Source organism: Pleuronectes platessa, chromosome 6, assembly GCF_947347685.1.
Source record: "Pleuronectes platessa chromosome 6, fPlePla1.1, whole genome shotgun sequence".
In the NCBI taxonomy this organism is placed as follows: Eukaryota; Metazoa; Chordata; class Actinopteri; order Pleuronectiformes; family Pleuronectidae; genus Pleuronectes; species Pleuronectes platessa.
Window position 1 is genome coordinate 19,316,977 of NC_070631.1, and position 16,481 is coordinate 19,333,457.

The 16,481-nt window shown below is 41.6% G+C and overlaps 1 protein-coding gene across 3 annotated transcripts in view; it reads right to left on the bottom strand.

Moving 5' to 3' along the window:
* LOC128442667 (helicase ARIP4) overlaps positions 1–16,481 on the bottom strand; it is a 66,438-nt gene that overhangs the window by 26,775 nt on the left and 23,182 nt on the right. Inside the window, exon 1 of one of the 3 annotated variants that reach the window (XM_053425224.1) lies at positions 4,494–4,747. The exons of 1 other annotated variant lie outside the window; for it this stretch is intronic. In XM_053425224.1, the coding sequence (XP_053281199.1) occupies positions 4,494–4,497 (4 nt within the window). In that variant the 5' untranslated portion in view covers positions 4,498–4,747. Of the gene's footprint in view, positions 1–2,798; positions 3,181–4,493; positions 4,748–16,481 lie in introns of those variants that run through there. One more of the 3 variants, XM_053425223.1, reaches the window with a different exon arrangement.

The window sequence follows — 16,481 nt, forward strand, 5'->3', positions numbered from 1 at the left end:
CTCTGGCAGCCAAAAAGCAACACAGGAGACAAACAGGGATCTCTTCAACACAAGAGTAAATACTGGTTCACAAGGCTTTGAATGACTGGAATCAACCACAGAGTAAAAGGAGAGTTAACTTTCATGGTGCTGAGCTCAGATACATCTGGTACCTCTCACACATCAAGATTTATGCATTATTTTTTGACAAATGTTGAGTTTAAGAAAGCGTAAGAGAAGAATCCTGGATCAAATCCACTCTGAAAGTTAATGTTTTCTTCTCTGGCTCAAACCTCACTCTTCCACCAAGTTCCAATAACATCGGTTCAGTAGTTTTGCGTATTGACAACAATGAAAAACTAACCTCCATGGAAGAAGTAATAAACATTTGCATACGTACATAATACATTTGTATACTGTATTTTCTTTCTTGTGCCGGTCCTCCACCTCAGGGGCTCTATTAAACTGTTGCATGTTTTTCTGTCAACAACGTTCTTGAATCTTTATTGTGTTGTGGACCTGCCCTCTGTCAGACGTGCACACAGCCTTGTTATGGAAGCACTGCAGCAAGTCTTCTCTACATGAGGAAGAAAAGCTGTTATGCAAGGACATTGTCATTCAGCTTGCATGACGAGATGTCAGATGTGATTTTGGACGCCCTGGCATGTTTAATGTTATGTTCAACATCATTTTGTCGACAGGGAAACGTGTGGTTATTTGTATTAAAACCCTTGGCTTACCATGCAATATTATATCAGTGATTATTCAGGTTCTTTTGGTCTGATTGTTATCATGTAGTAGTTGTGAAATTGGAACGTTGCTACTCTATCTTCATGATGTTCACTCTCTGATCATTAGACACTATACAACGAGGCAAGCATTTAATAGGAGGGGATGGTGGCAAGTAAGGTAAGACAGCAGGAGACAAACAAACGGCATTAAAAGCTGCAGTTAAGGGGAATTAAGGGGTCGCTATCGCTGAAATAAAAAGGAGGAAATTCACATTGATGTAGAACAAAGAATGCATCTCTATGGTCTGACACGAGGAAGCAGAGAGATTTAAAAAGAAAACCTCGATGTTTAACAAAGACAACATTAGGGAGGTGAAAATGGGAGCCATGTGTCCGGCTCAGCTGAGCCTACATCCCACACAATATAGCATTATGAAGGCAGCCAGGATTCACGTGCTCTGCAGCGTTCGGCCCAGACCTTGAGGCTGTTCTGAACAGGACAGGTTGTTCCTGCCCAGCGTGACGAGGCCAATTACAACCGAAAGGAGCGTCCACAGGGGTATCATTAAAGCAAGCTCCTTCCTGTTGTGTTGCACCACAGCGGCTGATAAAAAAATATTTTCTGATGAACAGACTGTACTCAAAGGCAGGTATGTGTGCAAATAACTAATACACACACACATCCTCCTGAATAGATGAGGGAGAGTGGTTTGTCATTTGACGTGCCGTTTTTTCGCTGGGACAATGCATCTTGTGTCCCTTTTCACAGCGATTCAAACGCAGAGCAATTCAGAGAATGACAAGAACGTAGACATTATTTATTTCCACATAAAGGATCTCTGTGGAGTTTTTTCTAAATAAAACACCAACACAATGAGATGCAGACGCAGCACAACTCGATGAAGACTTACAAACATCAAAACGAAAATTAAAAGTCCAAATCCTAAATCAAGATCTGATGATCTTTTCAGAACTCGACTTGGTTCAAATGCAGCGGTCGCTTTCATCTATAGCCCAGGGATAAATGAGCATCCGCAGCTTTTCTAACCTTTGGCTGAACAAATGCAAACACAATCTCTCTTTTTCTGGGACAAACAAAGCTACACAGTGAAGGATGTTCACAGGCAGGACAGTGACGTATTTGACTTTGTGTGTGTTTGATAATCATCAACTTTAAATATACAGAAAAGGACACCGAGGCGTGCAGGAAAAGATGCACAAAAAAGCCTATCTGACGCCGGGGCTCTGTTAAATCTTTCTGGAGTTGAATGTTTTACCTCCTGTACGTTGACAAAGTAACACAAATGGGAAAAGTTTAGATTTCAGTCCATGCAGTTTAAGTAAAGACAAAAGTAGTCTTTACTTTTAGTGGCTTTCTGTCTCTGCCCCCTGACTTTACCCCCATAACCCACTGGTCTGATAAACCAAATGTTTTCCTGTCTACACAGGCTCATGCTTTCAGCATGGCCCGATGCTGCACACATCCACCAATCACATGGTGGCATTGGTTTAGGTAACGTAGAAACAACCAATAGGAGGGTGGGCCCGAGACGACAACACAAGAGAGGAAGCCGGGCACACGTGGGAGAGAGACCGGCTGAGAGATGGAGGGAGGACTGACTGGAACAGGGAGAGAGGAGATGAAGGTGTGGAGCGAGAAAACAGAGAGAGGAGAGGAGACAGCCAGTGTAGATGCTTCATGCATCCAGTGTTACACAACAACGTTAAGTAACTTAACAAGTGTCAATCAACTGCTGTGGCACATTTCACTCGTCTGAGAGGAGTTGGATGAAAATTCTGCTTCAGTTCCCTTTCCCCACATTTATCTTCTTTCTGATTTCATTCATTCTGCTTCTCTTCACACAGGATTCAGCTGGGAATCACCTCTGCAGCATTCACCATCTCATCAGATCAACTGCTGAGAATCTGTGCAGCATTTCTTCCACTCCTCAAAAGCATCCCTGTGTCTCCAACCTTTCTGCAACCCATTTCTTTTCCTCTCTCTTTACAGCCACTTTCCTCCCGACCGTGAGGATTCAACCATTCAACAACACCTGCCTCAGGGTTCAGGGTGAGGATGTCACATACCTGCAAATGGCTCTGATTCGTCCAGGAGCAGCATGGTTGTGGAGTAAAGAGAAGAGTCGGTCTCCTCAGTTTTCCTGCGTCCTCCTCTCTCTTGTCTTTAGGTCTCTAACTCCCTGTCAAACTCTCTAAAGCGCCTCCTCTTCTTTGAGAACGAGTACAGGTAGTGTCTTTCTCCTCTTAGCCTTGTTTTTACACTCGACTGCTCTTTAATCTACTGCCTCAGTGACTGACTGACTCACTGACTGCTGGACCACTGCTCTGTGTGCTCCTCTGGAGTCAATATCAATGTGAGTGTGAGGCTCAGGCAGGCAGCAGGGCTGGCAGCTGAAAAACTTGCATAAGCCTGGATGCTGGAGCTGGGGCCTCGCTGAGGGGGGACTCTTACCGCTGATAAAAGCCCGCTCCCCAAGCCCCACTTCCAAAGAAAACCACTCCTCCATAACACTCAAGAAAACAGAGCATGTACGGAAGCAGCCGCCCACGCACTCATGCTCTCTGTGTGTTGTTTAGTTTGACAAAGTGGTTTTGTAAAGCGGAACAGTTGCGAACACATATATAATGTTTGTCATTTGTTGGTTTAAACCTGCCTGAGCAAAGGGGAGAGGACACAAGGATATGAAAGCAAAAATACAACTCAAATTAAAAGTATGATTATAAAAATATGATCCTCATTAAACCTTCACAAATATACACACAGTCACTAACGACTCTTAACTTCTCACTTGTAAATTAACGTGAGACTGTTTTTTTCTTCTAAACATACATGTTTGCATATATACGACAAAGCTGCAGCTCCACTGACCCAGACAAACAGCTTGCATTTTCGTCTGTAGCAAAATAAATTGCACAGACGAGGAATGCAGTTTTTACACACAGTGTTCACTGCAGGAATGTGGGGCACTTACTCCGTCTTTGCATTCTATATAAACCATATGTCAGAGTGCGGTGCCAGAATCAGCAAAATCACACACTAGTAGTGCAAGCTTCGTTTGGATCGGTGAGAACAGACCATGAGCAAGTAAAACATATTCCTTATGTATATATAAAAATGTCCTACAAATAAATGTCAAGTTCAACCTACCGATGAGTGGCATCTATATCCAGTTGTGTTATGTACAAAGTGTCCTCAGGCAAACTGATATCTGTGCTTACTGATTCGTTTCAGTTTTTCCACAAACCTGAGGAAACACTGTTACAAAAACTTAACAGGAAACACTTTTCACTGGATGTAATGCATTATTCACCAAAACTGAGACACTATTATTTGCACAAAATAAAAAAAATTCTGAATAAGCGAAAAGGAAGAAATAAATCGGAACTTCTTCTAGGAATAAGTAGAACCAACGTCTTCTTGAAAAGGGGAGGACGTAGCCACAAATGAGATGTAACAGAATAAATCAACATGTAAATGGAATCTGGAAAACTCCTGCTTCTATTTCATAATGTGCCTTATGAAACCTATGAGCTGTGTGATCTGCCTCAGTGGCCCGGTCAAAGACTTGCACCACATATAGGTCAGTATGCTAACACCTCCCCACCTCTTCTTTGTGTCTGTATACTCACACCATTTAAAAGACAGAGAGAAGGAGACGCAGCAGGAGGAACAAAGAAATGATAAGCAAAACACCAGACTGATAAAGGAAACCTGTCACCGCCTGAGATATAAGTCAGTCTAAAGACATTCCTACTACTCACCCATGTCATGTGGTTGAAAAGTGTTGGACTCTCCTACTCTTGTGAGAGATCCATGCCTCCTTCTTCTACTTTCACTCAGAGAAACTCTCTCCGGCTGCTGTGTGTTCCTCCTTCATGCTGTAAAACACACTTCCTCACTGTCACATCTGAGCCGAGCGTGTCTGTGTGTGTGAGCTCTGCACATGCAGCTCGAGCCTCGTCTCGCAGCTTTACAGCGCTCCAGTGAAAACAGAAGGCCATTGGGACAATTACAAAACAATGAGTCGCTGAAAGCGTCCCCGGCCTGCCGCGTGTAGGAAACCCCCCCCTCCTCACATAGTGCTGCCTTTTCCTGTCTACATCCCACTCCTCCCTCATCCCCCCTTAGCCCCTCCCATGGCCAACTGACACAGGAACCAGTGTGATGCCAGCAAGCCCCGCCCTCTCCAGAGTGACTGCCTTAGGTAACAGGGGTAATAGGGTTCAAGCAGGAAGAGATGGACATAAGGAGTTGATAGTACTCACAACTCTACTGGCAAGAAGATTAATATATTAATATATTGTAACAATGGAAATCCTCAGCTACGCCTACCCACGCGAGATGGATCAAAGAAGTGCTTCTTTTTTAACTGGAGAAAATTTGGTTAACTGGGACTGCTAGTACATTTAAAAATACCTGGAATCTTTTTCTTTCATATGATAATAGCCCAGCATGTCATATTACTGTGGTTTGAGCATTTGATTGGATTGGCGCAGTCTGTCTAAGTTATCTTTTTATTTATCCTTTTTTATTTCATTTATTATTATTTTGCTTTAATTGTGTATCACTCAGAAGGGGGTATGTGCTGAGGGGGGTTATTTGTTTGTTCATTGGTTTGTTGTTAACTGGCATTATAACATTAATAGTTATTAATTATTAATCACTATTAGTTTGGATGAACTGTGAAATAGAATCCACAGAATCCTGTCCGGACTTTCTGCGAAGTTTGACTTTCACACATCATCAACTCAGCAGGAGATTCATCGCTCAAACGTGTTCACAACCACACAGACATCTCTGGAGAGGTCGGGTGAAGGGTGGTGCAGCCGGCAGATGCAGGATGTAATGGACAAATTCAGCTGCGGGGATGAAGTATTTGTTTACAGTGCATCTGTCGCTGGTCTTCTGCGTGTATGGTACCACTTTTTCATCCAAAGATATGTTGTCTTTTAGGTTTTTTGTTTTGTTTTGCATCTGTCACATGTTAGAAACGTCATAGCTTTCGGTGAACCCTCTGAATAAACATCATTCAATCTCACTCAGACATTATCTGGAGATTTTATGAGCGGAATGAAAGCCCAGAGCCTCTCACCTGAGCCGTTATCCGATGTGACTTTACCCGCAGTTTATTTTTCACACTTGGGAGTTTTTTCTGCACAGACGCGTTTACACCAGCAACGAATCACAGATCAGGCGAGAGGTGGAGCAGCTAGTTGCAGGAGACAGAGGCAGGAAGTGACGTATTAACTGTCCTGCGCAGATCATGTGACTGTCTTTACAACACACAGACGTCGGCTCCCCACAAACTGTCTTTACATCTTCGTCTTCTACATGTGTGGCTCCACTTTTTCAGCAGGAGATATTTGTTTTCTTTATATAAATGTTTTTCGTCTGTCAAATGTTGCATGAAGCGTCATCATCCCCCCCCTCCACTCGCTCGCTGTGTATCCCACACATCATATTGGATTCTCCCAACTTTCTGCAGACTTATATACTAGGGGGCCAGGTGGAGAAAGTCCCTTTAGTGCAAGTCAGCCTTGGACATTTGCGTTCTCACATACAGCCCCTCTGAATGTCAGGAGATTATCAGGAGTTTACTGCATGTCAGAAAACAGCTTAAGTCTTGGCCATTTTAAACACAGATGAATTTCTAATTACATAAATATACTGACACAATAAACGCTAGTTCTATATTTGTAAAGCTTCTAATGTAAACTACTGTTCAGGCTGCACTGTATGTTTTACGTTTTATTTCGTCTAAACCTGCACATTTTACATGTTGACCTTGTGATTACAGCTCTGATAAACTAAAATGGTTCATGTGTTCAGATGCCATGTAAAAAATTGATCAAAATAGGCAGAGGAAAGAAAATGAAAAAGGACAAGGAGAGGAGGATTTAAAAAGGGGAAAAAGAGGCCAGAGATGGATGAAGTCATGTGCTGCCGCTTTCAGGACAGCGCACCAGTGGGCAAAATGTCATTTAGCTTTGCAGAAGTGTATCACACGTTGTAAAACACCAATTAACACGTCATAAACGCTACAATCGACACACACAGGAAAATTCAGCTTCATGTAAAATCCCAAAACTTTCAATGGTGAGACAAATTATCAAGATTTATGGGAAATGACATCATAATTCCCGGTTAAAACCTTGAAGATAATGCAGGTCAGGGAAAAATTATGATGAAGAAATATACAAAAAGGGACTTGACAGAAGTCTGGAAGGAAGCGATGAATCAATGAAAACAGAACAGATGGCAGTGAAAAGTAATAATAAGCTTGTGGGAGAGATAAGAATATCCGACAGCTCATTCCTCCATAAAGGCCCAACAGTTGCCCTATAAAACCACATTTTAATTCATTAGATCCTGATTTCTATTTGGATCTGCAACAAATTGCACTTATTCATTAAACCTCTCTTAAACCCGCCGAATTTTTAAAGAGTATTCAGTCAATAAAAGTAAAGCAAATCAAGAAAGAGATCATTCTGCAACAATAAGGGACAAGGTCATTTCAAAACAATCCTGTGGACCCATAGACCCCTTTAAACCCATGTTGGTGGTGTGGGATTACACACACATACACACACACACAAACACAGAGTGCTGGAAGGTGAGAGCCCAGTCTCTCATGATTACATACATTAACCCACATTGCCTGGGGGAGGGGCATCAGAGCGAGAAACAGTGAGGTGGGGGTAGAGAGAGGAGGTGACAGCGGAAATGTGAAGTGGAGCCTGCCTGGCAACACATGAACTCGGTTACACACGAGCACAAACACACAGACACACACACACACACACATTCACCTTTGCCACAATACCACACAGTGCTGGTATCCAGCCATGCCTCCTGTGGGGAGAGAGAGGAGCTGGCATTTCACTGTTTACCTAACCTTGATTGACCAATGGTGGAGAGAGAGAGAGAAACCCTGCAATACTGCTGCCCCGGCTTGTTTGCACTGAACTACCAAGCTGCCATATTCCTACGGCCGTCTATGATCTTACATTGCATGCCAGTCTTCCAGAATTAGATATTTAACACAACAGTGTTGGTATGTGACCCACTGATCCAGCTCTCCCAGAAATGTCATTTGAGTAGATTGTTAGGCTGGAAGAAGAATTCAGATCCTTTAATTCAGTTTAAAAAGCTAAACCGAGTTAAAAAGTTTTGAGCAGACACACAGTGAGCAGGTAACACTAGGGTAACCTGTAAGTGTGGACTCAAGAGGATATACCCATGATTGGGTCAGAATATTCTGTGGAGTTTGCCTTCTTCACATGACCGTGGAGACACTTGACATTCACCTCTTGGTCAAATGACTCTGTAGACTTGTTTTTATCGGCTACAGCTTCCGATCGGCAATGATGGAAACATGACACCTGGGTGAATGCACCAATATGTCCTTTATTTTTGCAGTCAAGACATTGTTCTATTTGCCACAAGTGGACTCAATCAAGTTCTTGACGCATCTCACGGGTAATGGCGGCAAAGTGGACGCAATTGACCACAGTCTGGGGTGCCATAGTGGCCAGCTTGTGGACTGTTGAGTGCAGTTTGATTGGCAAAAATGGCAATTGAGGTTACAACAAAATCTACAAAACAATACAGAGTATGAAAAGTGATTTGTCTCGAGAGCCACTACTCAGAGGGCAGCAGCAAAAACACAAGACTGTGGTTGTACTGGATGGGCACAAGAGATCATGTATATAACACAGTGGTCCTTAAACAAGCTCAAAGCAGAATCAAATACAGCACTTGACAGCAACAAGTAATTGTGTTTTTGCTAATTCATAACGTAATGAAGTTTGGTGATAAGGTGAGGGCACCTTACGTTAAACCACGCCAAAGCCTTGACCTGACTTCAGCCATTTTTGTTTTCTTAATAAAAGTACCTCTAGAGTAATTAGAAGACAAACAAGAGCTGTGGTTCACATTTACTGGTTTTAGTTTTATAATCAAGAGAACCCATAAATCCTAAAAGCTAAATGTATTTTCTTCAGGGGCAGGCCTGGAGCTACTACATTAACTACTACACATGTTTTGTTTGAGGCTGGACCACCAAAGCAGGGCCTGACCGACTGAGTAACAATATTGGAGTGTTAAACTTTTCTCATTAGCGGTTTCTATTATAAAGTGAGTTGGCCAGAACAATTACCATCAGGTCATTATTGGCCGCTCCAATGTTTGCCCAGTTCTGTCTGCCTGCCGAGCACCGCCGGCCCATTATGGGAATGTGCTCAGAGAAAGTGGAAACTGCTTGTTGTTACAGAGTTCACCCCGACTCAGTGTTTTTTGTCATCAGGTTAATATTTGTCAAATACTAAGGGGACTCTTTACTCTATTTGGCAGGACACAACCTCTCAATTGAACGCACGCACGGACACACGCAGACGTTGCTCTGTCATGCTTTCAATGTTTTGAAGCAGAGGAAGCGGTGTTTCTATTTTGAAGCTCTGTTATCACCTCTCAAATGTTTTTCATGTTTAAATAAAGACAGTGGTTATCTACACGTCATTAGCCTGTATAAATATTTGCATTTGGGTCAAGGGCACATGTAGGTCATTAACCGCCTGTTTACCTTTCAAATAGTTACGTTTGAGTATCAACTAAGTACTTCAACGGTTTCATACATCCGCCGGCCTCGCTCTCTGTGTCACACTCACCTCAACTTACTTATTTTCCCCATTCAGATCTACACCGACCTCATACACAGACGGCCTCTCGAAAAACAAACTGACGGGTAACTCGTAGAGACAGAACTTTCATCCCACCATTTTAAGATGTAATTGACAACATAGTAATAAGTTTAATCACGTTTTTATATATTTCAACACTCATCCTGACAGAAACAAAGCGATGCAGCTGCATATTAAAAAAGATTTGATTTAAAATAAAAAAATCGCATATTAAATCGCAATCGCAATATTTTGGGAAAAAAATCGCAATTAGATTATTTTCCCAAATCGTTCAGCCCTAATTGTTAGTGACCTCCACTCCTGAATATTGCCAACATGCCAATCACATCCGAGTGTAACAAAATGTTAAAATGATGAGCTGGGATTATGACATCATTGTGGAAGGCACAAAGATGGCAGGTGGGTTTGCTGATGAGTTATTCTAATTCCTAATCGCCTTGACAACGAGCCAGAGCGTTACCTGATCTGAAGTCTGCTCACACACAAACCTCTCGTCTGTTTCTCCCTCACACATACACACAGGGGGATCTGGCAGTGCTGTGTATCAGTATGGAGACCAGCTGGTGTTACTGTATCACCTCCTACACATCACCTTGTTTGGACCATAATCAGGTCACACACACATGCAAACACACACAGACGTTATGAAATGCGATTTGACGATTGTTCTACCAAACTTTAAGCAACATTATGCAACTACTTAATCTTAGACATAGGGATGTCCCGATACAACTTTTTCACTTCCGATACGATACCGATATTGTAGCCTTGAGTATTGGCCGATACCGATATCAATACGATACGATATAGGCACAAATCATACATATATTTATTCCTTATTTTGTTGTGTGGAATGTTAGAAAAGGCTTGATAAAGTGATGTTACTGTTACTGATGTTGTAGTGATATAACAGAAAACAATAGTCAGCAACAGTAGGTATAGGAAAAACTGACCCATGTATTATTAACCAATTGGTTACATAAATTTTAACCTTCAACATAAGAGTATTACCTCAACAAATCCAATGAAAACAAAATGTTATATTTAAAGTGCAAAATAACCACTGGTTACCAACATCATTATACAATTGAATAGAATAAATTAAATTTTAAAGTGCAAACAATTCAAGTTCACTTCAGTTATTTTTCTACTGTCAGCATATGTTGGAAACAACTGTGGGCAGGGACAAAAACAACAAAAACTATAGGAATAATGTAGCGAGGTTCGAGGTGCTCCATTAAGCGTTTAAACCCGACATTACTCACCACCGACAGGGGCTGGTCATCAAGCACAATAAACTGGGCTATCTTTTCTGTTATGGCCATTGCCTTTTTGCTGTCCCGTGGTAGTTTGTCATAGCCTGGATGCCAGACGAATTTAGCCCCGCCCACAACAGATTTGGTCGGGCAGTTCGGTCTGGGGTCGCTCCATTGGGAAAAAATTATGGCCGGACTGGGCCAATCAGATTGTCAGGGCGGGCTTTATACGATGATTGACAGATGATCAACGGTGACGTAATCAACCACGTCACCAAAGTGCCCTCGGGTTGAATTCGTTTTCAACAAACATGCCTGCCGCTGGCGAGCTGAGATGTGTAGATGCTGCCATTGAGTCTGTTTTAGAAGACATCGACAGCGCATTAATTTTGAAAGAGGAACACAGAACGTGGAGGCGACGCCAGAGCACCGCGCTAATCCCTATCGCCCCGGCGCTTGGCTGTTCACAACGGACACTGAAGCGACGCTGAACCGCCGGGCAGCGCTAATAATATCACCCGTTGATCCAGTAGATCGCTGCACGGCTTTGTGCCAGTCACACCGGAGGCTGAAGCACCGCGCTGCGCCAAGGCTGCCTCGCGGTGCTTCAGCCTCCGGTGTGACCGGCACAAAGTTTTAACATGGGAGTGGATGGGAGCCAGCTGTTATTTAAGGCTTGGCGCTGCGCTGAAGCGTCCGGTGTGAACCCGGGTTAGTAAATAACTCACAATGCGTTGCTTAGCATACGTCACATACTACGTTGCTCTGATTGGTTGTAGGTCTATCCAATTGAGCGAAATACTTCCACACAGCCGACATCACTACACCTTGCTGCAGGCACACACGTTGTCGTTGTTGTGATCACGTGGGCTGTGCATGCTGGATCAGAGACGCTCTTCTTCCGCGGCCGGCACCAACGTTAATTAAGGGGCATTACCACCTACTGTGTTTGAGTGTGATCAAACCAGAGTCACCTATAATAGAAGTCCTGTAGCGGTAAATGGACAGCTTATATCGGAGCGCTTATATCGGAGTTTTTAGATTCAGTCCGATAAAATCCGATATTCACTTTTTTGGCTGATATCGGACTGATTTCCGATATCAATATCGGATCGGGACATCCCTACTTAGACAGCTTCAAAATCATTTTGATACTACAGTGACTTGATCCGTCCGTACGATCTCTCATGAAATGTGCCCAACTGAATTAAAGTCCTATGCTTAAAATATCAGAAATCAGGCCCAGCGCGTTCAAGAGAGAACTGTTGATCAGTTAAAAAGCATTTCTGCTATTCAGCGAGGAAACTTAAAATATCAAGAATTCTAAATTGAGTTTGGTGTGTTTGTTAAAAGTACAGCACTGGGATCTTGAGGAATACACATAGGACCCCGCGTTTCAGTTCAGTGAGTGGAACCCCACAGTTGGAACTCAAGTCAGAAGAATGATAGACTTTGTTTCTTAACGCTTAAGCACTCGATGCCCAGGATTCAATACCACTTGTGGCTGCAGAGGCCGCTGTTGCTCAGCTAAAGTGTTGCTTTGAGAGAATTTGACATTGGCCATCCTCTTTAAAATTATACTTTAAACTAATGAGCGTTTAATACAAAAACACAACTTGATCATTGCACTTTTAAACAATTTATTCAGAAATACCTCCTGTGTCAACCTTAACTCTTGAAAATAGTAATGGTCAGTTTGGTTTAGTATAGGCCCCAAAACTACTTGCTTGCAAACCCAAAGGTAGTTTGGGTCAATATAAGTATTTCTTAATTTTGCTGACATCTCACAAAGGATCGAACGTTTTATCCATCCATCCAATCCCTGACTTCCTACTTTGCCCATGTCATACTACAGCCTCTGGAGGGCACCTTACAAAAAAACGTAACTCTTGAGTCGAAAACAAGCTGCCACAGACAACCAATTGGCTTTTATTTCTCCAGTAGGTAGTTGGGTGGAGGGCAGGTGTACAAATGCAGGACCATCCCACTAGAGATTGAAGTAACGTTTTTTTTAAATTTATTTATAAAAAAAAATTCAGAGCAGTATTTTTCCGATCTTTACCGTGATTTGATGAACATTAAGTCCAGTATTTTACCCTCCTTTTAGTGCTGGTTTGTGCCTAGCGGTGTGACATCTGGCTCTGTAGCTGCTAAATGGTCACCTTCTAGTTGCTAACTAGTTGCTAACTTTGTCTGAGCTAGTTGCTAGTTGCTTACTTTGTCTCAGCTAGTTTACTGGAAACAGCCGTCGATCATTGTTCATTTTTGTTTGGAAGTTTTAAGTAAAAAATGTGGGATTATTACATGAGTATTCTCCCTTGCAAAAGTAACTACCTGCAACTTCACTTCTGACCAAAGCTGTCGAGATGATGCATCTTCGCTGATTAAAACAGCAGGTCTCTGTGACATTCGTGGGAGGAAACATGTTATCTTGTTTTTCTGCAGGGTGCACTCTGCTTACCTACGCCTACACACAGGCAGGGGATCCACAGGCTAATTAACAGACCATTACTCTCCTGCTCTCTGGAGTCACTGCGTGTCCATGAACATGTTTGTGTGTGTGTGTGTGTGTATGTGTGTGTGTGTGTATGACTAAACCTCGTTACAGCATCATCTGAGCTACGGAGGGCCAATAACATGCAGCCCTCAATCTGTTCACGCAGACTCACCTACACCCACACATGCACTACAAAAGCTTGAGGTACTATGAGGTGTCAAGTGTTTTATCTGACGAACCAACACTACCTTCGCCACATACCTGGTACAGCTAAAGTACACATGTGTGTATGAGTACCAAACCTCTGAACACATGCAAATAATTCAGATATGCATTAATTTTACACATGTTGTAGGTGTCACGCTGACACTGTGGGCATTTCATCTAGATCAGGGGTGTCCAAAGTACGGCCTGCGGACCATCTGCGGCCCGCCATCCATTTTTAATTGGCCTGCATCAAAGTCTAAAAATAAAATATATAAAAATAATTTTAAAAAAAACTAACAATTTAGTAGCACTTTAATGGCCCTTACTTATAGCACTTTGTTTTGCTTTATTTTTGGATAAATTGTACTTTCTTGATTCTGGTTGTTCTTGATTTGTACCCTCAGGGTTGATGCACTTATGTAAGTCGCTTTGGGTAAAAGCGTCAGCTAAATGTAATGTAATATAATGGACTATGGCCCACTGTGTTAAACTTCTCCTGACTTGCCAGCTGTCCCTCAGAACGCCGCCACGCCCCACCGCCCTGAGCGACGCAGTTGAGTCGCATTGTCAACAGTCCGCTCCAGGGCAGGGGGCGTGGTGGCGTGAGTGGCCCAGACCTGTGTTGTTTTGACTGTATGTGGCCCTCGGGACAAAAAGTTTGGACACCCCTGATCTAGATGCATGAGGTGACAAACGGTTCAGCAAACTGACGTTCAGAGCTGCACTAGTGCCTACTTAAAATGTCAATCTAAACACTGCAAATACTGTACACAGAGATGGACGACATGACGCCTCTGGAAGAAGAACCTCTTTTATTCTAATAATCATGTCGAAAATAAATTCTATGTTCCCGGGCATGTGCATGCAGTATTGAACTGTAAGGTGCAGTATAATGATGTGGCCTTGGATACAGCTTGCTGCATACATTGTGAAGGTACTGTGCATTAGTTAGGTTATTCATTTGACACCTCATATATTTGGGGCACTGCAGCAAACACCTACAAGCCCAAATCTAGAATTCACAGCAACTCATCGCAACAGTGCTGTGATACTGCAGAAGATTTTATTTTAAGACACTGGTTCCACCTCCCCATATCCATTTCTCAATGTCACTGTTTGAAGAATGGCCTTGGTTCTGCTTTTTTTCCAAGGATGACGGCACTTAAAGGTGAATCACATATTCTATAGTTCCTATATAAAATCTTATTTGTTTTATTAAGTAGAAAACATTGTTAAGTGCTGTGAACAAGGATTGTTTTTTCACAATGATAACTCTTAATAAAGGTGGAGGATATTACATGGATGAATCTTTATTTATGATAATACACTTATTTTTGTATCATAAAGTCAATGTGTATTACTACATATTACTTCAGTAGAAGGAGGTAACTATAATATCTTAAGCAGCCTTGCAGTTGTTTCTCACTTTGTTCCGATTGTAGTTTTTTTTGTCCTTCATTTGAAGCTATAGTTGATGCTGAAAGTAGCTTTGTGCAAAATAGTGTTTAAACGGATATCTGAAGGAGATGTGTTTTCAGGTCAGCTGACCTCCTATTGAGAAATGCTTATTGGGCAGATGAACTCATTAGGACAGTGACTCTAGGGCTTATTTGTTTATTCTTTTTCATGACATCAGTTTATTTTCTTTTGTCTGCAATTTAAAAAATTTATATTAATGTTATAAATCTAAACAGAGCAATGACTGTACAGGTACGTTAATAATGCAATCGTTTTTTATGCAATCAGGGGGACATTTTTGGCATTGGCATAGAAACACAACCCTGATGAGAATTGGATAGATGCTTTGAAATGATCATGTGATAACTTTTTCCAAAGATGTTTTCTAAAAATAATCATGTAAGTGTGTGCGCATGTGTTATACATGTTATAGATATCTATATATAGCATGGTTGTTGAATGTGGTGGTAGTGGTCACCATGACAACTCAAAACCTCTACAGAGAAAAATCTCAGCGATGCTGAAAAACTAATGAAACTTTTTAGAAATCAACCTGACAAGGTGCAGTTAAAAAAGAAAAACAAAATCATAAGAAACCTCGCGTTTTGTTTGACATAGAACAATGTACAAGACACATATCAAACTGATGCACAATTACTGTAATAAGAAATAGTATTTTTATATAATCTTTTTAATGATAAAAAAAAAGATGTTTTGTGGCAACAACTTCTACACCTTCTAAACACTTGTGTCACATGGATTTTAAACTGCCACTCACTTCATTATTACTTTATTTGTTCCCTTGTTGGGCTTTTTCAACTCTAAACTGATTCACTGCTAAATCATAAAATGGTGTGTCTTTTTAATATATTTATGGAGAAACTAAAATAGAAAGAGGGTGAGGAATTTCAATGAAACTTTAAGAGCAAAGCGCATCTTTGAAAATACTTTGGAAATCAAGAAAATAAAAGTATGGACATGAATACAATGAATGTAATTAATAAAAGAAGAAAGAATGAAAAATGTAGGGAAAGAAAGAACTCAGTGATTGGTGATGAAAAAAAATCAATGAGGTAGAAAGAGAAGGAAAATGGGGATCTCGAACCAAGGGAAGGGGGCAGGCGTCCTGGTGACGGTTGTTATGGCGACAGAGGGATAGACGCAGGCCACAGTGGGGGTGATGATGTCTCAAGAGAAAATAGACTTGTGAGGAAGATAAACATGTAAATGTGTTTTTTTCCTTCTTCAGACACTTCCCTCCCTCCACCACAAGCCAAGACGACAAACTCAGATTTTCAGCTTTTAGTGCTCGACAGAAATACTGTGATGTGACGACGTTTCCCCCGAAATCTGATACAGTGGCTCAAAGGGTACAGAATGTTTTTTTTGTATTTGCATATAGAAGCCTATTAACTGCAGTGTGTACAGGGTCAGCAAGACTATACAGCTTAGTAAATACATAATCACATATTAAAATGAAACAAACAAAAGTGTGTCGTTAAATAAATGCTGGTGTGTGTGTGTATGTTTAAGTGAATAGATACACACATATATATATATATATATATATATATATTGCCAGAGAAAATGTAGTGCCGAATTTGGTGAGATATGGACACATCATATGTACAT